The 26,161-nt window shown below is 37.2% G+C and overlaps 1 protein-coding gene across 16 annotated transcripts in view; it reads left to right on the forward strand.

The window, feature by feature from the left end:
* Positions 1 to 26,161, forward strand: part of Ptp52F (Protein tyrosine phosphatase 52F) — a 922,788-nt gene that overhangs the window by 95,323 nt on the left and 801,304 nt on the right. For 9 of the 16 annotated variants that reach the window (XR_011395839.1, XR_011395840.1, XM_070107709.1 and 6 more), the window contains exons 3-4: positions 15,186 to 15,324; positions 24,567 to 24,722. The exons of 1 other annotated variant lie outside the window; for it this stretch is intronic. Coding sequence is in view for 10 of the 15 variants with exons in the window: in XM_070107709.1 (XP_069963810.1) it covers positions 15,186 to 15,324; positions 24,567 to 24,722 (295 nt within the window). In the remaining 5 variants the exon portion in view is untranslated. The remainder of the gene's footprint in view (positions 1 to 15,185; positions 15,325 to 24,566; positions 24,723 to 26,161) is intronic. 6 more of the 16 variants (XM_070107712.1, XM_070107713.1, XM_070107721.1 and 3 more) reach the window with 2 other exon arrangements.

The following is a 26,161-nucleotide window of genomic DNA, read 5'->3' on the forward strand; positions in this document are numbered from 1 at the left end:
CCGTCTTGTTGGAACCTAAAGTCGCCGAGATCACGAGCTTCAATTTCAGACATAAATAAGCATTTAATCATTATTTCTGAATGAAATGGCAGCTCCTGAAGCTATTTAGGTTGTTTATTCGTCCCAAATGTGGCAATTTTGCTTGTTGACATACCCCTTGAGCCAGAAATGGGCCTCAACACTGAACAAAGTTTGGATCGCAAACGTCGGATCTTCTTGGAACTTCTCAAGAGCCCATAGAGCGAAGCGATGTCGCTTGGGAAAGTCGAGCGGTTTCAGCTCTTGCACAAGCTGTATTTTTTACGCTTTCAATTTAAAATCTTGAAGTAAAATTCTCTCTCTCCACGTGAGTTATGTACAATATAACGACGGCATGCACTGCACCACATCGTATGATCCGCCAATACGTGACTCAAACAGCAGACTCAGCATATTTTGAGCTTGCTGGAATATGCTGTACAGCCGGGCATAGCAGCAAACTCGAGTTGCCGATCTGATGCGAGAGGCAGTCTGATTTGCTAAAGAGAAGAAACCAGTTATGTTTTTGGTTCAGTGTTTGTTCCTGAATATCCACAATTGCTATTCACAAATACATAATTCGCGTGCTGGACGTAGTCTATTCGGTCGAGTATTATCCAATAATGAATGTTGTGTCTCAAGATCACTCATATTGATGGTGTTGCGAATAGTACTCTTAGTAGGCCGATTATAATAACCATAAGTTGAGCTAAGTGCAAGTTGCGTCATTAGATGATTCCACCAATTCCAAACCAAAAAGAAGTATATTTTAACATGTATCATACCAACGTGAATAGGCACTATACATTGTAATATGCTATTGCAATAGCATATGAAATGAAAAGCAGGTGGAAATTTGGTTAATTATTTCTTCTCGAGAGATAATTGGTGATACGCATCAGACAATAGTATCATAAAGCCTAATGACCGTCAGCTGCGGCACAGTGGGGGATGAGTCAGTGCAGCCTCCCACGCTTGAAGAAAAAAAAATACATTCACTCATTTCCTCTCGGCTAAAAATTTATCAAATTATAGCTAACCTAATATCTCAACAAAAAAATAGTCAGCTGGCTATAACATAGTGCAAAGAAACTCGGTAAATAATAGACAACATTTACAATGAAGGGAACCAGACACCATGGACGTGGACACAATGAGCAGAAGAGGTGATCCACAACAACCAAATACGAACGAGGAGCTTTTTACAAACTAGCCTCGGAATCTTGGAAAAGTAAAATTATATTAATATTAAAATTTTTTGAAAAGCAATTTTATGCATTATCGACTCAGGCTCAACCATAAGCATAATTTAAAAATCTAGTTTTGAAAAATTTGAATTACCGGTGCTTGAAAGTGAAAGCACTATGGTGAATACTTTAAACGGAGTAATTAAAACGCCAAATACTAAGGTAAAGCGACCTTGTCGAAAAGAATTCAAATATCCAGAAAACGCCAGAATGAGATAATTATTAATGGATTTTAATAAACCATATGATTTATTGATAGGAAATGATTTCATTTTCAAAAATGTAAAAACAATTGATGTCGAAAAAATTGTAATAATTTTTAAAAATGATGCGAATCTTTCATTCCACGTGAAGACGATGCAGGATCAAGTTTAAGAGAAAAGGGAAATTGAAAAATTTTAATAAACTCATTTACAAAGAAGGGGATAGATGATTCAGAAACTCAGAAATTCAGGCTGGTAGTTGATTATAAGAGATTAAACCAATTAACTGTAGACGATTAGTATCCTCTACCAAATATCGAAGGAATCTTGGATAAATTAGGCAAAACATAATACTTTAGCACAATAGATTTAACCGAAGGTTACCACCAGATTTTAATGTCAGAAAAGGATATCGAGAAAACAGCTTTTGTTACTCCGGCCGGACTATATAAATACGTTCGAATGCCTTTCGAGTTAAAAAATGCCCCAGCTACTTTTCAAAGATTTACGAACAATTAATACAGTATTTAAATGCCGAAAATATAGAAGTACATCAAAAAAACAAAATAGTCATACAGGAAATACAGATATTGAGAAACTTCACTCAACCTTGTTAGAAAAACTAATAGGAATTGAGGACCCTAGTCTTTTAACGGAAATGAGAATGCAAATTGTGATATGCAACTATTACGATAGAGATCACTCAACTATCAAATGTTCTCCAAGTGACGCCAAAAAATAAATATGGTAAAACAGAGAAACAGGGCCGATTAAAAACTACAAAAGAGTTCGGCATAAGGATCAATATCCGCAATAAAAAATATATTTTACTTTTTTTATAATTTTTTAATTTCCATTGTTACAAAATTAACAATTTATGTGTGTGCATATGTACATCAATATAGAGTTCATTCGCATTCTCTGGTATGTACACCTGGAGTAATAGATTTTTTGATATTATCACTTGTCAATAAATACATGTGCGCGCACTATATATATGTATGCAGATTTGTGTATGTATTACTTATTTTGCAAGCTCATACACATATTTGTACACACATACATACTTACATATAGAGCAGATTGACACATTATATGAAGTGCACAAGTACGGACGTGTTTTGTGAGTGTCCTAACCTATGGAACATAAAACAAAGTTTACAAAAGTGTTTAAAGTCCGCAAGTGCGCGAAAAAGCAGATTGCAACGCAACTAGCAAACCGTACTAAATTGAATCGACAGAAAAGTCGTACAAGCGGTGAGTGCTATTTCTATTTCAAAATATTTATTGATTTTCGGGCAAAGGTCCGCACAAAAGGAAATACGCAAAGAGCGCTCTCTCAGCTGCTCATATTGCCGTTTCCCTTTTTTAATTCTTTTCGCACCCTCTTGAAACCTACAATCCACATTGAGAGAAATTCCTGAGCCTTGATCCTGAGGAATCTCTGCTCAACACCAGCGCTAGAGGATTTCTGTTTATGTGGCTACAAAAATGACAGCAAAAGCAAAAACAGCAAATACCATATATAATACCATATTTACACGGAGCAGCAAAACTGCCCAATCACCCGAGCGACGGGTGATAAGGCCCGGCACACAATCGGTCAACGCTGCACCGCCAACTGCGCTTGATATGACCCCTTCCAATAAACTGCGAACAGCTGATAACTTGATTGTAGTCAATCTGCCATCAACACAAAGCGACACTAAAACCGACCCCATCATAAACATGAGCGAAGGAGAGAACGTGCTCACTGCATTGGGAGTGCTCATAGATGAACTAATCGCTCTCACACATGGCCAAAAACAAAGACATGTGAACCAGAATATAAAAAACATCATAGATAGGATATCGAAGCTACAAAAACAAGCACTAGCTGAATTCAAAGAGACAACAACCATCAATTCACTCAGCCGAAAAGAGGCCGCACTATGCACACTGATGAACCAATAGCATATGAGCACACTCAGCAACAAATTAAGCGAACATGCACAAACTCGCCAAAACCTCGCGCAAATACAAATTTGATTGGTCGAGCTAAGCGATCAATAATAACAAATAACCTCACACTTTTGAAGGCGCTGCAAACTCACCATCAAGGAGACCCAAGGAAACCCAACAAAATAAAGGTCATAATCCAAATGTCCCACTTATGCCGAAATTCTAATTAAAATTAAGTCCGATTCTACTCTCAGCGAACTCAAAAAGAAAGTTACCCGAATTCGTAAAACACAAGGCGGTGAAATGCTGCTGCAACTAAGTGGTTCAGCAATGTCAGCCGATCCGCAGGAAATATTTAGGAAATGCCTTGGTGACCAAGCAAATATAAAAGTTCTGACCCAGGAGACACTTATAGAGTGGAAAGACTTGGATGAAATTACAACCAAGGAAGAAGTACTTTATGCTACCAAGGAAGAAGTACTAATATGCCGTATCAGAGAATACAGGCAGCCACAACGGTGCTACAGACAATTCTCACGACAGCCGGTTCTGCCATACCGGAATTGACTCGGATTTTATCCGGCCAAGGGCTGTTATTTCGGCGATCTAACCCTGTTTGGATCGGTAAGTTCCAGATTTAGTTTGTCGTCATTGGAGCAACGCCTAGCAGCAGGGTTGCTTCGTATTCTCCTGATCCGTGCTGGCATCGAGTCCAACCCGGGCCCCGAGGAATTCTACTGCTGCATTTGCGCTAAAAGGCTACATCCAAACTCCACCTCGTTTATGTGCAATACATGCAATGGATGGAGCCACCTTAAGACCTGTTCAGGCCTTAAAGCACCCCCATGGTGTCAACGCAATAAAGCGACATCTGCCTCAACGGCTGTGCAACCTGCACCATGTTCGCGCACTGCGCTGCCGCTCCAGTCGAAGGGCCAAGATAGGACCTCCACGGCCCAAAGGAGCTCTCACAGACAGCATGACTCCCAGTCTGACCAACTTTAACGCGCATCACGATCTTTGGTATTCCTGCCTGTCAAATGATCGTAGGGGGAGGCAGCTGGCGGAACAGATTGACGATTCGACATTCTGCACAAAGAAGACCATCTGCCCATAATTATCTCGATCGAGAAACCTCCCGACTTTATTTCTGTGGACAACCGCACCTTCATTATCTTTAACAAAGCTAACTGAGAACTTACTGAGAGCATTTTCAACGCACTACCCATTCCTATGGATGTCATCGTTGGCGAGCGTCAATTCCGCAAGGTGATCGCTGCTGCTACCGCTCGCTCCATACCAGCTGGTAGAATCGCGGAACTCCGCCTAAATTTCCAAGCCGAAGCATCTGTACTAGCAAACGAGTGGGACACCTTACGCCATGCCAATCCCTGTGATCCCCGAATAAGGGATCTCAATTTGGAGATTCGGCAAATGGTAAACCAACATAAGCGGACAAAATGGGTGGAACACCTGAAGTCCTGTAATCTCTCCACCGCTGTGAGGAAGCTTTGGAATACTGTCAAAGCCTTGCCTAACCCGAGGAGACATGACGACCGAGTTGAAATTCAATTCGATGGCCATGCCTCCTCGGACCCGAAGAAGTGCGCGAGCTTTTTTAGCCGGCAATTTACACTGCACCCTTCGAACGACAAGGCCAAACGATGTGTTACCCGACGGCTGCGCAAAATGCCAAAAGACTGCGCACCACTTACTTTCACCGATGGGGAGGTTCAGAGTGTCATCAAAAAGGCGAAATCGTCTAAATCCATCGGCCCTGACGGAATAAGCATGCTGATGCTAAAACACCTAGGCCCAACGGGAGTAAACTATCTCACCAAGGTCCTCAACCTGTCGATAACCAGTCTTCAAATACCCGATGTGTTGAAAGTCGGAAGAGTGGTCCCACTACTGAAACCTGGGAAACCCGCTAACAAAGGGGAGTCTTATCGCCCGATAACTCTCCTTTCCCCAGTAGTAGACACTTGAGACCTTGTTACTCCCGTCATGCACTCACCAACTGAGCCTAGCAGATCATCAGTATGGCTTCCGAAAAGTGCACAGTACCACCACAGCACTTAGCGTCATAAACGCCCAGATAGTTCATGGCCTGAACCAGAAGCCACCCTGCGAGAGGACGATCCTCGTAGCGTTGGACTTGTCAAAAGCTTTTGACACAGTCAATCACACAACGCTACTTGAGGACCTAGAACAATCAACGCTCCCTCCAGGGCTGAAGCGGTGGACTATGAGCTACCTGAGCGGTCGACATACATCCGTAATGTTTCGAGGTCAAAACTCCAAACTTAGGAAAATTAAACAGGGGGTTCCGCAGGGCGGTGTCCTCTCCCCACTACTGTTTAATTTCCACCAGCGGGAATTTCAGTGACCTCGTACGCTGATGACTGTACGATATTGACGTCGAGCAATGGAATCGATGGCATGTGTTCAAAACTAAACAGCTACCTCTCCGATCTTTCTCGCTTCTTCTCTGCAAGGAGCCTAATACTCTCCCCCACTAAATCCACAGCGGCCATATTCACAAATTGGACCAAGGAGTACAGACTGGACCTGAACATTTCAGTCGATGGCACAAAAATTCCGACAGTAAATAACCCTAAAATTTTAGGCGTCACATTGGACAGTCTGTGCTCTTTCACTCCTCACACGACCGCGATAACTGCCAAAGTACAGAGCCGCAACAAAATCCGCAAGTCGCTTGCCGGCAGCTTTTGGGGAAAAGACAAAGAAACGTTGTTGGCAACATACAAGGCAATCGGCCGGCCAGTCCTAAATTATGCAGCCCTAATATGATCGCCTGGATGCAGTGACACGCAGAAGAAGAAGCTTCAGACCTGTCAGAACACTGCATTCCGGACTATCACGGGATGCCTCTTGATGTCTCTAATCGAACACCTACATAGTGAGGCCCTTATGCTTCCGGTTAAGGAACACAACGAACTCCTCTCCAAGCAGTTTCTGCTGGGGTGCTTTCGTAGAAACCACCCCTGTAGTTGCCTGCTTGTAGCGAAGCCGCCTCCTAGGAACATCAAGAGGTCTTTCCTTGATTACGTGGACAACATCAGGCAGTACGCCGACCGGACTTCGGACGCTACGAACTTCAGACAGGCACTGACCGCCATTCACAGTGGAGCCATCAACACCTTCACCGACTCCCTCTCAGTGAATGGCGTATTACGAGTCAAACCACCACCCATAGCAGATGTAGAGCTCGCGTTGCCTCGCGAAACCAGAGTGACCCTCGCGCAACTTCGTTCTGGATACTGTAGCAGGTTAAACTCCTAACCACCTCTTTGCATGCCCAACAAACCCCACTCATCTAACACTTTTCTCCCTATGGTTCGACCCCGTCGAAACAGCTCGTTTCCTGGGCCTCCCGTTAGATGACCTCGACGACAACGAATCTGGAATTTATCACCCAAACGGGGATTAGGTAACCGTTACAACAACAACAACAACGGTGCTACAGATGCCTCGATTATGGCCACACAGCGAAAAGCTGCGAAAACGAGGACAGGTCTAAACTATGTAGAAGATGTGGTGAGAGTGAATACCAGGCTACGGACTGTACCAAGAAGCCAAAATACATGCTTTGCTTGAAAGCTGGCTCTAGTGAAACTGATCACTTTACTGGGAGCGTCAGAAGCCCGGTATACAAGAAAGGCTCAAACTGAAAAATTTATATGAGGTGTTTACAACTTAACCTAAACCACTGTCAAGCAGCACATGATCTATTAAAACAGTCAGTGCTTGAGAAGCAGATCGATGTGGCCTTACTCAGTGAACCCTATAAAATCGTTGAAGGTGCCAACTAGACCTGCGATTCAAGGAATAAAGCGGCGATATGGAAATGCAACCCTAACTCTCCACAGCTTGAAAACCCTTAACCTTCAAATGGCTTTGTTCGAGCAACAATTAGTGATGTTAATATCTATAGTTGCTATTTGCCTCCCAGTATCAATGACGAAGAATTTAAGAACAGCATCGACTGTCTAGTGACTGATGCCATAAGTAAAACTAATCTTGTAATAGCCGGCGACTTTAATGCCTGGGCTATTGAATGGGGATGCAAAAGAACCAATATTTTCCGGCCACTCGGCATATTGGACTCCGCTGGAAAAATCCTTGAGCGAATTGTATACCGGCGCCTAAACAAAGCAATCGATGACGCTGGCGAATAATCCCCGAATCAATTTAGATTCAGAAAAGCAAGATCCACCATCGACGCTGTGACCCTAGTAAAGACACTGGCCGAAAAGGCAATTAGTGGAAAACGATGGAAAGGCAGCACAATACAATATTGCATGGTCGTAACTCTCGACGTTAAAAATGCTTTTAACTTAGTATCCTGGTATAGCATACTAACTGCCCTAAAGAGTTTCTCCGTGCCTCAATACCTTTACAACATAATCGTAAGCTACTTTAATGAAAGAATTCTGAGCTACGACACAACCGACGGCTATAAGGAATATAAAGACACCGGTGGTGTACCACAAGGATCTGTACCCAGACCGTTACTCTGGAACAACATGTACGACGGAGTACTGCGACTAAAGGTACCCAAAAATGTTTACATCATAGGATTTGCAGATGACATTGCTGTTGTGGTGACAGCTAAGCACATAGAAGATATTGTTGCAATAACCAGTGCAATAACCAGTGCAACAATATCTTTTATTAATGATTGACTTGAAACTAATGGACTTACCCTAGCAGAGAGCAAAACGGAAGCCGTGCTTATTACTGGCAAAAAAACCCGAGAGCCTGCTACATTCAGAATAAAAGGTGCGTGTATAACTACACAACCAGCGCTGAAATACTTAGGAATTGTTCTTGATGCAAGACTTTCCTTTAAAAAACATTTAGCCTACACCTGCGAAAAAGCTTCAAAAACATGTAGAGCCTTAACCCAAATGATGATCAATACCCGTGGACCGAAGCAAAATAGGAGAAGACTCCTGGCTGAAGTTCTGAAGTCCGTCACTCTATATGGCGCCGAGGTTTGGGGAAAAGCACTCGAAACAAAATCTTACCGACGTGGCCTTTTTTCCATTTATGCCATTTGCGCAGTCAGAGTATGCTCAGCTTTCCGTACAGTGTCAGAAGATGCTGCCCTTGTAATTGCGGGCTAGCACCCATTAGATCTCTTAGCCAAAGAGACCAAAAAGCCTGTAACAGACTTACCACCCAGAACCGTAAAAGGAAATGCCCGAGCGGAGACGGTGAAGAGTTGACAAAGACGATGGGAAGTCAGTCAAAAAGGACGTTGGACGTTCCGACTGATTCCCAACATTGAACCATGGCTAAAAAAACCACACGGCTAGGTAGACTTTTATTTAACTCAAATTTTAAAAGGGCATGGCTGTTTCAAAGCATATTTGAAACGCTTTCAACACGAAAATTATGATATATGCGATAAATGCGGTGGCGAGACAATTGAGAGTGTAGAGCATACGTTGTTCCATTGTCCGCAATACGAGCAAGAGAGACGATTCCTCAAGAGCGCATTCGGTATAGACCCAACTCCCGAAAACTTAGTAGACCAAATGGTGGAATCAAAAGCTAAGTGGGATGCAGTGTGCGAAATAGCCACCAAAATCATGAAAACCTAAAGAGCCCGAGAGCAGCAGGAGAGAAGAGAACTCCAAAACTTAACGGAACTCCACTAGAACGCGGACCAAACAAACGCATTAAAACGAAAGTAAGAAATCATAAGGGAAGGGTTTGGCGACAAACATTGCGCGGGGTGGGTTTAATACCAACAGAGGTGGGTCCAAGTAAATGCAACTTGTTACTGAATGCATTGAGACTACTACAAACGTATGAGCACTCAACTCAACCATCCTCCCGACGGAATACTTGACGGTGGTACCGGGGTGAAAGGTACATGACGGTAGGGGGTTTAGTTGGATTAAAGTTCGACACTGACGTGGGGTTCAGGCTTTCGATGCTTCCTCCTCGTAAAAGAAAAAAAAATAAAAGAAAAAATATAGAGCAGTGCGTGTATTTATTCATAAGTGATAATATCAAAAATTCTATTCCTCGCTGTGTACATACCAGAGAATGGAAATGAACTTCCTATTGATGTACATATATGCATACATAACTTATTAATTTTATAACAATTGATATTAGAAATTTATTAAAAAAGTGAAATATATATTTTTTATATAATCTTTTGCATTTTAATATTTAATTTTTTTTTATGTTTGTAGAAACGTATTTCTGTAAGAGAACGTTGTTAAAAAGTCTCATTTATGTTATATAACAGCGAATCTACAAAAAATGTGAACTCCCTGCTCGGAATTTTTCAGCTCTGTTAGCTGTCCAATCGTGCATTATATAAAATTCAATTTGCACCTTTTCGTCTATTTACATGTCTCACGACGCATCTAGGCCTTTAGGAGGCTCATTGTGATACCTCCAGAACAAAAGTCCCTCACTACCGTGACCTGTTAGCACTTCTATTACAGTTCTTACATAATTTCTTTTAAATTTTAATAGTTTACATATGCGGCCAACATTTCATTCATGCCACCTTTGCCTACTGTTGAGCAAGTCAGAGATGTTTGCCGATTAAAAGTCTAATTGTAGCGTAGTGCCTTTTCTGGCTAGTTTATCGTCTTCCCAGTTATCAATGATATCACTATGTCCTGGAACTCATTGCATGTTTATCGTGAAATAGGATGTTAGAACCACTAAGAGATCAAGGCATTATTTCACCGACTTTAACGAAACCCTAGAGACTTTAGTGATTAAAAAGCTGCCAGATAGACATACAGAAAGCTATATAGATATAAATATATTTGTGAGCACACTCCTTGTCAGAACGAGAAGGCTTTCTTTAATTTCAGTGATCTCCTCATGGAAGACACTGCAGTGGTCTGGTAGACGGAAGGCGATTCTGCTATCTAATTTTGCTGGAAAGACACCACCTCCCAGTCGGTTATCTAGCTTGGACCCATTTGTATAGATACTTATCTCTGTGTGCCTGTCAACCTCGCCCACAAGTATAGTCAAGCACTTAACCTTACTTCTTAACTGAGTCTTCCGTAAGCTTCGTTCGAGACTGGGCTATTAAAAAATTATACACCTGATTCAACATGATTATAATTTACATTAAATTATAGTTTATTTCGGGTTTCGATGATTATTAAGCTTAATTTAATATTCACACAATGCTCTTGCCGTTCTTCAAAGATGCTTTAAAGAATTTTGATACTCTCAGAACATGTAGCTGCGGGGTATATTAGTTTTGTTTAATTAATAACATATAACTAGGACACCTGTGGGCTTAAAAAATGTTTAAAGCCCCATCTCACTAATAAAATGGGTTAAATCAGATAATTACTAATTATTACTAATTATTATAAAGGTTAAGTAGTGCCCTCAAGGTACAAACATGTCGAAATCGGACTATAACAGCAAGCACCAAATATGTAAACTCCAATGCAAATTGCTTATTTTTTACCGAACGTGTCAGTCAATCTATAAGGTCTAGTATTGAAATTCTGGGAGAAGATTTTTGTGATGACAGGATACCCTTGTGCCAAAAATGCGTAAAATCAGGTCAGTACTTCCCTAACATAAATAACGGGTAATCCAAGAAAAGGTGCTTTTTTCAATAGCCTTTTTTAACATATCACGCATGAGTCATCTCAAGCTGTCATGTTATTTTCGTTCAGTATTGTTTGGCATTTCATCATGGAAAGACCTACGCCTAAACAACTTGAAAATATTCAAGCGCCAAGGAATGTTCTTTCGAATGGTTATAAACATTCCCTAATAAATTTGAATTGTCTGAGTTTTTCCTTTATAAAAGTAGGGAACCTTGAAATGGATCACCCTTTATTTTCGAACTACCGGTTGACTTTATACCGCATCTATCGGTAAATATATTAGAAATTTCAAAATAATTCAGAAATAATTTCTTTCTAAGAACAGTGTAGCCTCTAGCTTAAAATTAATGAAATCAGGGCGAGAGGTATTGCTCTGCTAGTCGCAATATACTTAATATACGCATTTTCAAATATCCGCTTATGAAGTTTCTTAATAAAATTCAGAGAGCTTCTAGTTTTGGTAACTATATAACGGGACACCAAAACTGGATAAAATCGGGACAAAATATTTCCTTGCCCCATATGTGTTATATAAGAAAATTTATAGGAATATATGCATTTCAAAACTCGGTTGGCTTTATACCGTATATCTCAATCAATATGTAAGAAATCTTAGGAAAACTCAGTGAAAGTTAATATACTTTGATATACTATAGTTTAATGCCGAAAATATGTATATAGTCTGGGTTTAATAGGTTAATCTTAATATTAATATTTGGAACATGCAAAATGTAGTAATGAAACTAAGTGAGTCTACTCATAATAATACACATATTATACCTACATAAGTTAATGAGATCCCAAATTTGATTGTAATCCATTCGGTTTCTTTGTCACTGCCACGCCCACAAAACGCCAATAATAGAAACCCCATAAATTGTATTAACAAAGCTGCAAACTAAAGGAAGAGCACATATAGTTATAAAATCGTCAGAAAGTGGGCATGGTCATAGCATTTAAAGCAATGAAAATCGGACACCATAGTTTTATTGACAATTTACAAAATATAGTAATTAGACAGCGCAAGAAAAGTCTGCGTTCAAGTAGTAAAAATGGTATTCCCTACGTAATAACCAGATGTAAAAGTGTCTGAAAGTTATAGCTTTACTTGTTTTCGTAAAAGTATCAATTTTAAAAGATTTTGTTCTATTCAGTTTGTTATTAAATGTAGAATATCGAATATCGCCTAAAATAAAAGAAATAAGCCCCTCAGAAAGGAAAATAAAGGTTAAACTTTTCGAAGAAGGATAATCATGCCATGAAATGAATGAGTAATAAAAAAATTACAAACATAGCGGCGTTAATGTATCTCAGCGCGTCCAGGGCCGCCAAAAATACTAGCACAGCGTGAAAGTCGTAACGTTTTGCAAAGTGTGAAGCAAAACCTTCGATTTCGTGCATTCAAAATCGATTAAACTGTTAAGAAAAATTTTAACAAATCTCTCTGTATTGACACTGTTTGCAGAGTTAAAAAAAAATACAATTTTATGGTCAAGCCCCTAGTCAATAGGTAAGTGCATAATGTTGTCACGAAAGAGCACTTAAGAGTTTGGCAGAAAGTTATTTTTTTAAGGAGAGAGCGCATGTTTTGTGTCTTTGAAACCAAAGGGCGTCAGATTTTATGGCGAAAAATGGGCACGGTGATCGATAAGGAAACCTTAATGCATACTGTGAAGAACTGTGGTGAAGAAGCAATGATATGGTTGTGAATAGCTAGGGTGGGCCAAATGGAGTTTATAGAGTCCACAATGGTTAAATATGCATACCTGTTTATCTTAAAACGATATTTGGGGCAAAGAGCGGTAGAATTTGGTCTTGGAAGTGACTCCTATTTTCTATAGGATAACGACCCGAAACATACATCAGACATAGTTAAGCTTCAGTTACACTATAACGTTCCCAAGCAAATAGCGTCTATGAGATTCACTGGTACGTAAAATCCGTCAAAGCATAATTACCTCAAAGAATGTGCTGTACGAGGAATAGGCTCACATTCCTTCGACAGAAGGGAATATCCGACTTCCGATTAAATTTTAAGAAGAATTCGTAGGAAGAATAACTTTATTCGGCTTATGTACCTTGTACGCAGACTTTTCTTAATGCCACCTTGTATGTTTATGTCATCATATTCATTTTCTTGGCACCTTGTGTGTGTATGTCATCATAAATATGTAAGAAGCTTAAAATTTCACACATAAGATGGAATGATCAAGCTTTATAGGATGTTGTAAAAAATTAATAGACCGACTTCAACCAAACTCAGTCGGTAACGCTATCCTAACATGCCTATCTTACAGAGCAAAAGTGAGCGAAATCGGATTACAACCACGCCTATTTCCCATAAAACAAAACTTTAAATTCCATCTGATTATTTAACTTTCAGGATACAAATCATGCACAAATGCATGTGGCTGAATTTTCACCTAAAATATCGGTAAATATGCTTGATATATTATAATTGAAACTAGGAGAGAATACATCCTCGGTAATAGTACATCTGTATGTCGGGTTAAATCGGGTCAATATTTCACTTGGCCCCCAATGTATCTAATAGAATGATTTACGAACTCCCGCTTACTTTATCCGCGTAAGTTGGCCAATATGTCCTTTATCTTAAAAACATTAAATGTACGTGTTTTTCTAATAACATCTAAAGTATCTTTGTGCCTAAAATGGATAAAATCTGGTGAAAACTTGCAATAACCCCTATTCAAACACTTTGGAACATGCTTCTTTTTGATAATGCTGAGCTTGTACAAAACGTATATAGACATAAACAAAAATAAAATTATATGCATTTATATTGCAATACGCATGCATACATAAATAAATGTATCCATTGATAAAATAGAGTTTCTCAAAATACATTTATGAACTATAATTCTGTGCACTTGAAAACTAAATATGTACACACAAATAAAAAGCCCATTATCACATATCACATAAAATAGAGAACAAACGAGCACACACACACAGACATGGATTGAGTTGTACAATTAAAAACAATCCCATGTCGTGTGACGATATATACAATCATACACATGTACACATACTTTAAGTTAGATAAGTTAAGATAAGAATTAAAATTATAACTTAAAAAAAGAAACAAATGAGTTAACTCAATGAAAAAATTATTTTAAATTGCAAATCTCTTAGAGTTGTCTATCACCCAATGTTTGCAGAGTTCGACGCGAAAAAAACATTAGTTTTTTATCCACCCTTATATCCAGTTTTTATTTTTTTTTTCATATGGTATAAAGCCAGCCGGAAGTTTGAAAATATTATATTAAATATATTGGAGACTGGCAAAGTACACAAGAAGGAACCGATTTTACATATTTTTGGCATTCCTACATAGGGCTAACGAAAAAAATGCTCTCTAAGTTTCATTAAGGTACCTCACATAGCGTCCCTTATACCTATATAAGCAGTTAAGTCATCCGGATGTTTGAAAATACTGATATTAGTTATAGGGGGGTTATTGCAAGTTTTCACTCAATTTCATCTATTTTAGGCACAACATGCAGTGTAAAATTCAATAGAAAAAAACGAATCTGTCGTAAAATAATTAAACTTCAGCCATTAACCACAAAACGAAATATTTTCTAGTAGTTGGAAGCGAGATATGAATTTTTCTAGAGGACCCTACAGTTACAATTAACAACTCATACTTAGAGAGCCTTTCTGAGAGGTGTGTATCAATTAATGTTTCAGAGCACCAAACCGAAAATATGCGAAATTGGTCCCCGAATTACCCAAATACCCATATACTGATTTTCGTTATCCTAACAAACCTTATGCAGAATATGTTGATTACTCTGTGAGTTATATTGTATAATATATTTATAAATTTTCTTGAGAATAACAATGTGTACAATGATTTTTGAATTTTTTCGCAAAATGTTTTTATATAAAGAGAAAAAGGAACACTTGAATTTATTTTCTCGTCTTTAATCTTTTAAAATTGCGAGAGTATAAAATGTTCGGTTACACCCGAACTTTACCCTTCCTCTTAGATTTTATAATTAATTATGGTCGTTCCTATAATCTAATCTGTTGCTCTAAAGCTAGTTTAACTTCTGTATTTTGATTATTCGTAGGTTTGCAATATTCCAAATATATCATTTTTATTTTAGATGATTTTGTTATTCTAACTAACGCTCATTCTGAAAAGATTACTTTTGCTGTAAACGACACAGAAAAGTATGAAATTGTAGACGCCAACTGTAAACTGTTGGGTGGAGTGAACGCGGATATCCACGGAAAAGATACATGGTAAGTAAATAGGCCTATTAATGGTTTTACACTTATAGAAAAAAATCATTAATAAATATCATATTACTCTAAACTGTTCTTACCTTATTTTTGACTGTTATTAGACATATTTTAACGTTGTATCACATAATAGATAGATTAAATTATTTTTTGACATGACCAGTATATTTGCGATGGCATTGCGGAATACCAGCGCATTCAAATCTGTATGCCCATTTTTTGCATAATCTCACTAATCTAAATTTTGTGTACTAAGGCTGTGTTCCAACCGGTAGAAAAATTAAAATTCTGACCGATGAAATTGAAGCTTTTGCATTTTTCGTGGTGAAGCTCAGGAGCAGGTAAAATTTTGACAACTTACAAATGTGATTACAGATATTCATTCACGAAGAAACGAATTTAAAGAAACCGTTTTATACAAAACATATAAGTTAGGATATACATATGATATTTTTTCGTAATTATACTTTTTTTTATGTTATTATTTATTCCATTCAATACTGGAATTTTATTTTTAATAAGGAAAGTTGTTGTCTTCTTCTGCATTTTTATTATTTAAGAATGAAGTAAAAAAATAATAATAGATAAGCAGTTCTAATTGTAATGTTCGTAGAAAAATTCAATTGAATAAAGGTGGAAAATGCTGCGAGTCTCAAGGGAAGAGTATGATCCACTTTAGAATATCTACATATATGTGTTTCAATGGAAGTATTTAAAAAACATTTCTCAATAATTTTCAAAATTTACAGTAAGATGTCATAAACTATGCAAAAAAAAATATTTAATAAACTTGAAATCAATAATATGATTTCAAATATAGGCGCTTCATTAAACAAAATTCTAAATAAATTAAATAAAATTAAAAACATAACCGTTATATGGGAAGTCGGTGCAGAGGGAACCTTCATTTACCAAGTTTGGTTTATTTAGCTTCAGTGGTTTGGAAGATGTGTACCCTTTTAAGGACGGGCCACGCGCACTTTAAAAAAATATTTAACCCACAAGTGTCTTCACTACTGCTATTCTCTGTACCCAATTAAAGATATGTACATATGTACCTTAACTTACTGCTTAGTTGTGACAATTTATTGGTTTTTGTTTAATAGCGTTTTGTGGGCGTAGCATCGGTTCAATTACGTATGTGTATGAAATATCTTAATATTAATTTTAATTACCGGACCAAAGCGTGTAAAGATTTCCCGTTGAAATTACACGAAAACTCTGATTTTTTATTTATAAATCTCGATAACTTAGTGGCATTGCATGGCACCACTTTGACAAAAGTCGGGGTTTTTTCAAAATTGAACGCTCTACAAAAGTACCAATTGGCGTTGAGAATTCCAATTATTACAAATAAGAAAGGACTAAGCTCGAGTGAAACCGTATATATTTTACTCTACCAATTTGCAAACATAAAATGCGGAAAAGTATTTTCATGTATCATCATATTAGTGCTGTGGGAAGGTAGCAACAGCCATGATATATTCTACGGACTGTCAATCTAAATACTATCGCTTAACTAAATTGAGATATCTTCCATATATGCGATGACAGTCTCCAATAGTAGGGTCCGTAGAAATAAGTAAGTTAAAACAACTAAGGAACGGCTAAGTTCGGGTGTAACCGAACATTTCATAATTTTGCAATTTGCAAGGATCAAAGACAGGGAAATACTTTCAGGTGTTAGCAAAAATTTATAATAAACAAGTGAGGAAGGGCTAAGCTGTAACCGAAGATTTTATACTCTTGCCACCTGCAAGGATCAAAGCCGGCTAAATAACTTCAGGTGTTGCCAAATATTTATATAAAAAAAAGATTGCTAAAGAATCCAACATTCAGGATTACATTCAAATTTGGTAGTTAGTTGTACTATAGGTCATTGAGTCACTTAGTTTTATGTGATATAAACTTAACTTACTTAATCTTATTAAAATATTACACATTTTCACGAACCGAAACGGTTTAAAGTTAGCTGGAAAGTTGGAAATCATTATACAGGGTATATTGGGGTTTGAGAAAGGTCTGGGCTTGTTGCATTAACCTTTGAGGTTGTTAAGGTATGTATAATCGAGAGCATATTTTCAAGAAATTTTATAAATAAATAACTCACACACTGACCGACATATTCGGTATAAGGCTCGTAAAAAAAACAAACAATAATTTTATGTACATATGGAGATAGGTGACGTATTGACCCGATTTTATCATTTATAGCATTACTACATATTGCTAATGGAAAAAATGCTCTCTGAGTTTCATTCACACATACCATCAACAATATAGGTGTAAGCAGCAAGGTGTAAAGTCATCTTATGCTTGTTTCTTTTGCAAAGTTTTATTTCAATATATTCAATATTGCCTGATATGTATACTGGAAAGTCAAAAAATCAGATACTTGTAGAATTTAAATTTTCACTGTAATACAGGGATATCACGATAATGTTCAAAACTTACCAAATTATGTTGAAATCGGTCTAGTAGATCCTATAGAGATATGTGTTTCCACCTAAAGGAGGACGGTGTCACACATTTGAACTTTTTTGGACACATGAAAACTCATATCAAATTTTGAATGTACTAGGGCCACCAAATAATAATATATGAATGAAAAAAATTGACATGACATGTTTTCTTGTGTCATCAAAACATATATTTTCTAAAAAGTACAAACATCAGCTACATTTATAGGAATTATTGCTTGATATAGAAAAAAATAATTACGAGGTTTGTGAAGGTTTGGCTTCCGAAGGTCTATTCTAAGTCTCCAAGAATAATCAGCTAGAATACATGCGCTCCATTTTCACTGATAGTTGTTGTTTTCTTGTTATTTTCAAAACCTCAGCCTGTTTTTAAGACAAATTCAAGTAACGTACTAATACTATGTTCGCACCGACACAAAATTCGTGTTTTCATAGACAAAAGAGGTTTTCACGCGAAAACTTGTGTTATCATCCATACAAAATCTGTCAAACGAAAACACAGTTTTCGATGAAAACCCCTTGAAAACTTACATTCCACTCATTACATCCGGTGCCTGCTCTAGTTTAATCGATATTATTAGAAGACATATTTTGCCAGCCCTAAATGTCAGTTGACAATTTGTTTACATTCCATAATTGGCCTAAACGTGCCCTACAAGAAACTGCTGATGGGTTCACCAATACACTCACCTTTCATATGTCAGTACTGTTAATTTACATTTGCATTTTTAAATTCAGAACTATCCACTGATTGGAGAAAGACGTACACAGAGCTATTGAGAAGAGGAGATGGCATCAAGTGAAAATTTATTTTTATATATTCATATTTTATTATATTTTTTGTTGCATTCCTTTTTATATTTAAGTATATTATTATACTAATTTTCATTAAAATTTTGAAATTTATTAAAGAAATAAAAATTATATTATCTACTGCGCAAAAGATTTTTTCACTTCTGATAGCGTTTCAGTCATAACTGACAATTTTCAGCTATGACGGATTTATGGTCAGCAATGACTCAGAAAAAACAAAACAAACAAACAAAAAGAAAACAAGGCTCTTAAGAAAATGATAGAAACTTTGTTCTGCGCGCTGACAAAATTTTTTCAGCTATGACTGTCATATTACCCATCAGATGACCGTCACTGTTCTTGTAGGGTACATAACAAATGTAAACAAATAGATGTGTGAACTGTCAATGAAAACTCATCAAAAAAACACAATGTCGGTCAGAACGACTTTGGTTCCACAATCCACAAATTGTGTTTTCAAGAGGATTTCAATTCGGTGCGAACATAGATAAATCGTTTGAATCACATACACATAACAAAACTTGAAAACGCGAAAGTGTTCTAACCGGGGTTGAGCTACGCACATGGCTCCTATCGACTTTAATTTTACTATCCTATATTCAAAGTCTCTGACATGTTTATTTAATCAGTTATCGCACTTTAAATAGTTTTAATCAAAACCGTTATATAGGAAGTGGGTGGGGTTATCACTCGGTTTCTCATATTTTCACACTTTTTACTTACACTGTTCGGTTGAAATGCTAAAAGCGTTTGTCCTGAATGTATTTGGTTATTTTAGCTTTAGCGGCTTTGGAGATATACACATTTAGCCTATTAGCCACGCTCACTTAAAAATAAATTTAAACTGCAGATGCCCCTCCTTAGTATCATTCGTTACACCAAATAACAGTCTAGTACCTTATTGTGAAACTTAATTATGACAATTTATTGGTTTTCGGTCAATTCTGTTAAACAGTTTTGATAGAAATGATAAAAAAAAATTCTATGTCTTCTTTCGATGTACATATATTTCAACAGCTCGAGTTGTTTTAAAAAGCCAGCTTTTCCTTGCTTCATTATACAATATATACATATAAAGTATATATAGGATATATATAATATTAAGTTTTTCCACAAAGTTTGTAACACTCAGAAGGTAACGTCAAAGACGCTATAAAATATATGTATATATGATCAAAAAGACGATTGAGTTGATTTAGCCATGTTCGTCAGTACGTCTGTCTGTAAATACGTGAACCAGTTTCACAGTTTTTGAGATATCAATCTGAATTGTGCTTACGTCCTTTTCATTCCAAGAAGTTCAAGCTTCATTTTTTGGGACCTCCGACATCGGGCCACGATAGCATGAGCGATCGGAATCAAGTCTCTTATGGAAACCTTTTTTCATTTGACAAGATGTCTTTAAGAAATTTAGCATGAACTATTGTCTAAGGAAACAATTCAAACTCCGAAAACATTGTTTTGATCGCGGAAGAAACTGCTCGAATCGGATGAACGTTCTCGATCAGGTGCTTGTAACGAATGTTTAGTATTTTTCAAAGGTATTATTGTCTCGGTGCAACCTGTTTTTTGTATATCTACCAGTCTTCAGCACACCTCATTGAACCATTCCTATGTTAACCTAACGGTTGTTTGTATCACATAAAATTAATCGACTTAGATATAGGGTTATGTATATATAAATGATCATCATGAAGAGACGGTTTGAAATCCGGGTGACTGTCTGTCCGTTCGTCCGTCCGTGCTGCAAGCTGTAACTTGAGTAAAAATTGAGATATCTTTATGAAACTTGGAACACATGTTTCTTAGAACCGTAAGATAGTTGAAATTGCAGATGGGCGTAATCGGACTATTGCCACGCCTACAAAACGTCATTAATAAAAAACAAATAAATTACCATAACTAAGCTACCCAAAAATATACGAGACTGTTATTTGGTATACAGGATCACATTAGGGAAGGGCATCTACAGTTGTAATTTTTTTTAAGTGGGCATCGTCTCGCCCCCTAATAGGTTTAATGTGCGTATCTCTTAAACCGCTTAAGCTATAATAACAAAATTCACTAAGAAAAAATATTTAACACTACTATGGACAGTGTGAAAATGGATGAAATCGGATGACAAGCCCGTCAACTCCCGATATATCGGTACTGTTAAAAACTACTGAAAGAGCGATAAATCAAGCACATTCAAGACATTAAATTTTATACCTGGGTATAAGAATACTGTATAGGAAGCGCGTTCAAAATTAGACAGTGGGCGTGGCACCGCCCACTTTAAGGTCAAGCCCCATATCTTGGGATCTGCTTAACCGATTTCAACCAAATTCGGAACATAACATTCTTCCCACATTTTGGAAATCGGATCACAACCACGCTTAATTCCCATATAACACCATTTTAAATGTCATCTGATTCTCTCACTTACCACTATGCAAATCAAGCAATAATGCGTAATAATGCGTTTAAAGTATGCTACCATGCACCAAAAATTGTCTAAATCGAATCAGAACGGTTCAAGCCCCCAGGTTCTGAATATGTGGACACCTGGGCCAATAGTTTAACTGAAAGTATCGGTCAATGTATAAGATATATTAGGTCAAGGTCACTTAGGTCGTTCGGTTTGTATTTAAGAGATGGCGTTATTGTCCATAGTACTAGTGTTACGTGTCGCATCATGTCATACTATACGGCGCTGAGAAAGTGTTTATTCGCGCTAAAGTTTGTCCTTGACAGTTTTTCGATTGATTGACTCAGTACGTTGTGAGCGCTCGTCAAAGATGGACACCCGCAAAGAGATAATTCGCTATATTTTACAATTTTTAGCCAAAGCGGTTGAAAAAATTAATTTAGCTTATGGGCCCGATACTGTAAACGAACATGTATCACAAAAGCTTGGTTTGCTAGGTTCCGTTACGGTAATTTCGATGTCAAAGATGCGTCGAAAATTGCGATAAAATCATGGAAATAGTGGAAACAGACCGTCATGTGAGCACTTATTTAATTGCTGAGGAACTAAAGATAAGCCAGAAAACCGTTTGGAACATAACCTTGGATCCAAAAAGAAGCTCGTTGTTTGGGTGGCACACGAACTAACGCAAAAAACATGATGGACCGAATTTCCATCTGGTAATCGCTGCTGAATCGCAACAAAATCGACCCGTTTCTGAAGCGGATTGTGACTGGCGGTAAAATGGGTCACTTACGACAATATCGAGCGCAAACGGTCGTGGTCAAAGCTCGGGAAAGCGGCCCAGACGGTGGCCAAGACCGGATTGACGGCCAGGAAGGTTTTGCTGCGTGTTTGGTGGGACTCGCAAGAAATCATTTACTACGAACTGCTTCCCTATGGCCAAACGCTCAATTGATCCATCTACTGCCAACAACTAGACCGCTTAAAGGCAGCACTCATCCAGAAGAGGCCATCTATGATCAACAGCGGCCGAATTGTGTTCCATCAGAACAATGCCAGGCCACACACGTCTTTGGTGACGCGCCAGAAGCTGCGGGAGCTCGGATGGGAGGTCCTAATGCACCTACCTTATAGTCCGCACCTGGCACCAAGTGATTACCATATTTTCCTGTCCATGGCGAACGCGCTTAATGGTGAGAAGTTGACTTCGAGAGAGGCCTGTGAAAATTAGCTCTCCGAGCTTTTTGCCAATAAGGACGCAGCCTTCTACGAGAGGGGTATAATGAGGTTGGCATCTCGTTGGCAACAAGTTTACGAACAAAACGGCGCATATTTGACTTAAATCGGACAAATGTACACAAAGTTATCATCTTTTGAAAAATCAATAAAAAACCGAACGAACTTTTTACTTTACCTAATATAATTGAAATTCATATAATATAGTAAATAAATGAGACTCTTGATAATAGTATGTTTTTGTGTCAAAAATGAGTTGAATTGGATCAATACTTCCTATAGCCCTCATATACTTAACATAAAGATTTTTGAACTTCCGGGGGACTTTATACCGCATATATCGTCTAATAATTGAGTTATCTCAATGAAATTGAGGGTGTTGCTTATAGCAAGGTATCTTTGTGCCTAAAATGGATCAAATCGGGTGAAAATTTTACCTAGCCCCTAGTAACTAATTATAGGACTTTCGAACATTCATCTGACTTTACTCCATATGACAGTGGTAGCATTTTATTAGTCTGTGGCATGTTAGTAGTAGTAATTGATAAAATCGGGTTAATGCTACCCTCAACTTCCATATACTACTTATTATATAATGCTTTTCGTTATTCTAACCGGTCTTATGCCGCAGTGAGTATTAATAATTTTTTTTTATATATAAAATTCCTTCAACATATGTTCTCGAGTATAGCTGAACAATGTCAAAATTAATATCTTTCTCTATGCCCAATATATAATATATAAGATTTCCGTCTTCCGACCTAACTTTAAACCGTTCCGGTTTATCAAAATGTGATATTTTATTGAAATTAAATAGATATGTTTTCTTAAAAATTATGTGGTTTAACGCTGAATTAGAATAAACTTAGTATATACTTTGGTCTAAGCTTCCGACCTTCATATAGTAAATTCTGATCCTTTGGTTGACGTTTTCTACATAAGCTTATAATATAAAATATAGCCTACTTGGTCGAGTTAATATCACATTCATACATATGTATATCTCAATTCAAGATATATTATTTTAGTATAATTTTCGCTAACGCGAACTAAAATATAGCAATAAAACTGAGACCAAGTTTATGGCCTTTAATAAAAGTCAAGAAGATACCATGGAATGGATGTTTAATTCTTCTTTAAGGAATTTCCTGCCCTTTGATTCTTGCGAATTGCAAGGTCCGCCCTAGTACCCATTATCGGGGATATATTGACCCTAGCTCCAACATACTTTATGTAAAAAATTCAAATTTCCGTTTGGCTTTATATAAACGTAAACGTTTAGATATACAAAAGTTTAATGCCGAAAATGTGTGAAATCAGTTCACGAATTTCCCCAGCAAACATGTACTACTTATGATATAATATTTTGCGTTAATTTATTAATTTTAAGAAATTTAATGGACAGTTTTTCTTAAACATAATGTGGTTTACCGTTGCATATGAATGAAATTGGTATAGACCTTTGTTTAAACCTTATAACCCTAATATACAATACTTGTACTGATTTCCTCTCCTAACCCCTTTGGTTCAGTTTATATCATATAGGTATACCATGTTTGAATTAAAAAGCTTCATTTTATTAAAGTTAACATTCCGGAGAAAAAAATTTTAATAATCGAATATGAATGTTGAATTATTTCGCAACATTTTTATAACTTCGTTACATGTTGCAACGGAGTATAGTTTTGTTCAAAAAAGGGTTGTTTGCATCACCTAAAACTAATCGAGATAGATATAGATTTCTATATACATATACTTATTCTAATATTTGGTGATAATCAGTGGATAGGAATATTTTCTGAGCCATCATGTTGAACTTATAACAAAATATACCAGGCAACAATGTAAAAAAGTTTCTTAGAGTGCTGGACTTTGTATGGTATATGTGGTAATAGGTAAACTGCGACCCCATTAAATGCTGTCTATTATTTCAGTTTTGAGACACATTTTAATATGAAGGTCATGAGGTGAACTGTATACTCAAGTAAATTACATTTAATTGTAAGTACTTTTTGGGATTTACCCAGCACCTTAAGCAGCTTATTACCGGCTTAAATATTAAGACAGAAAGAAGAAAATCTACATACCTGCTCTACATATGTGTATACCATATTTAATTACATGTAAGTTATTGTTAATTATGCCTTCATGAGCAGACCTTTTAAAATAGGTACCATAGATCCCCTGTTTTAAAAAGTTTTTGACTAAAGCAATTTACAGAGGGGTATTTCCGAGCTTTTAACTAAAATATAAATATAACTAAAGGAGTCATAGCAAGGACGTGTTTATTACTTATATAGTGTTTATTCATTCATATGTGCAAACATTTGCACCAGTATATTCAACCAAAGTACCTATACATCGAACTGGAAAGGAGTCATAGCAAGAGAGCAGCACCTAGGATCCATCTGTTCACACCCGGACGATCGGAATTATATAAGTATTTATATATTTTGGTAAGTCATTTATTAATTATGCCTAGAATAAGTAGAAGGTCTGTATTACTAAGTCGTCTTCAGAATAAAAGACGTATGTGAGTTCTTCTTACAAACTCTTTATATAGAGATAGTGAGCAGTTAAAAGATACTGTAATTCATGCTAATCGTAGATCTAATCAGCAAATAAGACATACTCGAGGTTATATATCTTGGCGCGAAAACCCCAAGGCATGATATGTTGAGAAAGTTGTAAATACTGTTCAGCATAGAACAGGGCGGCAAGATCCACAAATTCGCTCTGAAGGGCAAAGGTTCCTCCTACGGATCATAGAGAACTTTGCGCAAGAAATCCTGAGTATAGGAATTTAGAGCGCATTTGTGATCAAATGCAAAGAGAACATGCAAGAAGAAATCCTGAAATCAAGAGAGCGGAGCGAAAATGAGAGAAAAAATTTTGAATTAGAAACGTCTTGACAAAATCAAGTTCGCCTTCGTAGAGATAACCCGGTAAATAGGTAAAATGAAAGCGAAACAATCCAACGAAGTTCGCAAATTAAATTTCGATACTATTGCGCAAGGTCACCCGAATACTGCATCCGCCTTCTTTTTAATGCAAAAGTTTTACATCAAAATATGGATATTACAATTTTTGTGCCACTTGCAAAAATGCGGTCTAGACTCTCCTGAAATAGCGAATTGTCTGAAAAATTTAACCCCAATTGAAGAACATCTTATAATGGTTGAATTGTCTTTTATGAGAATCCGTCCGTTAGGATATCAAGGTCAGAGTTTGTTCAAATATGCTGTTGTTAATATACCAATTTCTGTTAAATTGTGACATCTATACCAAGGCCCTTTGATGAGCCTCATGTGATACAAAAACGATCGATACCATATGCCCCGCAAAGATTATGGAAGCTCTGCAATTCTTAGTGAATAATAATTCAGAAAAGTTGTCATTTGGAACAATATACGTTGGGCAGTAACGTACATACTCTGAAACATATAGCAAGATAATAAGATTCTAAAATTGTTGTGAAAAAGTTGTTCCATGATTACAAAAAATTAAAACTGCTACAAATTAATAGTACATCCATTTGCCTTAGAAAGTTTTCAGATCGCAACCGAGTTACGGCCCAAAATCTATTAAACGAAAACTTTGTTTTAAACTTGATTCATCACGATAATGGTTACAAGATTTTGAAAGGCGTTAGATCCCCTCCTGCGCACTGGGAAGCTGAGAAGAAAAAGGCAATCGCTATTATTCGCCGGCTTCCAACCTGCTTTATCACTTTATCGGCTGCGGAATCTCAGTGGGTTGAGTTTTTTTTCATCCTCTCTAAAAGTGTTGATTCTAAAGATACTTAGGAAAAAGAAGCCAACAGTTTAACAACCCAAGATAGATATCGTTTAATTCGATCAGACACGGTTACTTGTGATAGATATTTTGACTACCG

The sequence above is a fragment of the Bactrocera oleae genome, chromosome 4, assembly GCF_042242935.1.
Source record: "Bactrocera oleae isolate idBacOlea1 chromosome 4, idBacOlea1, whole genome shotgun sequence".
NCBI classification, from domain to species: domain Eukaryota; kingdom Metazoa; phylum Arthropoda; class Insecta; order Diptera; family Tephritidae; genus Bactrocera; species Bactrocera oleae.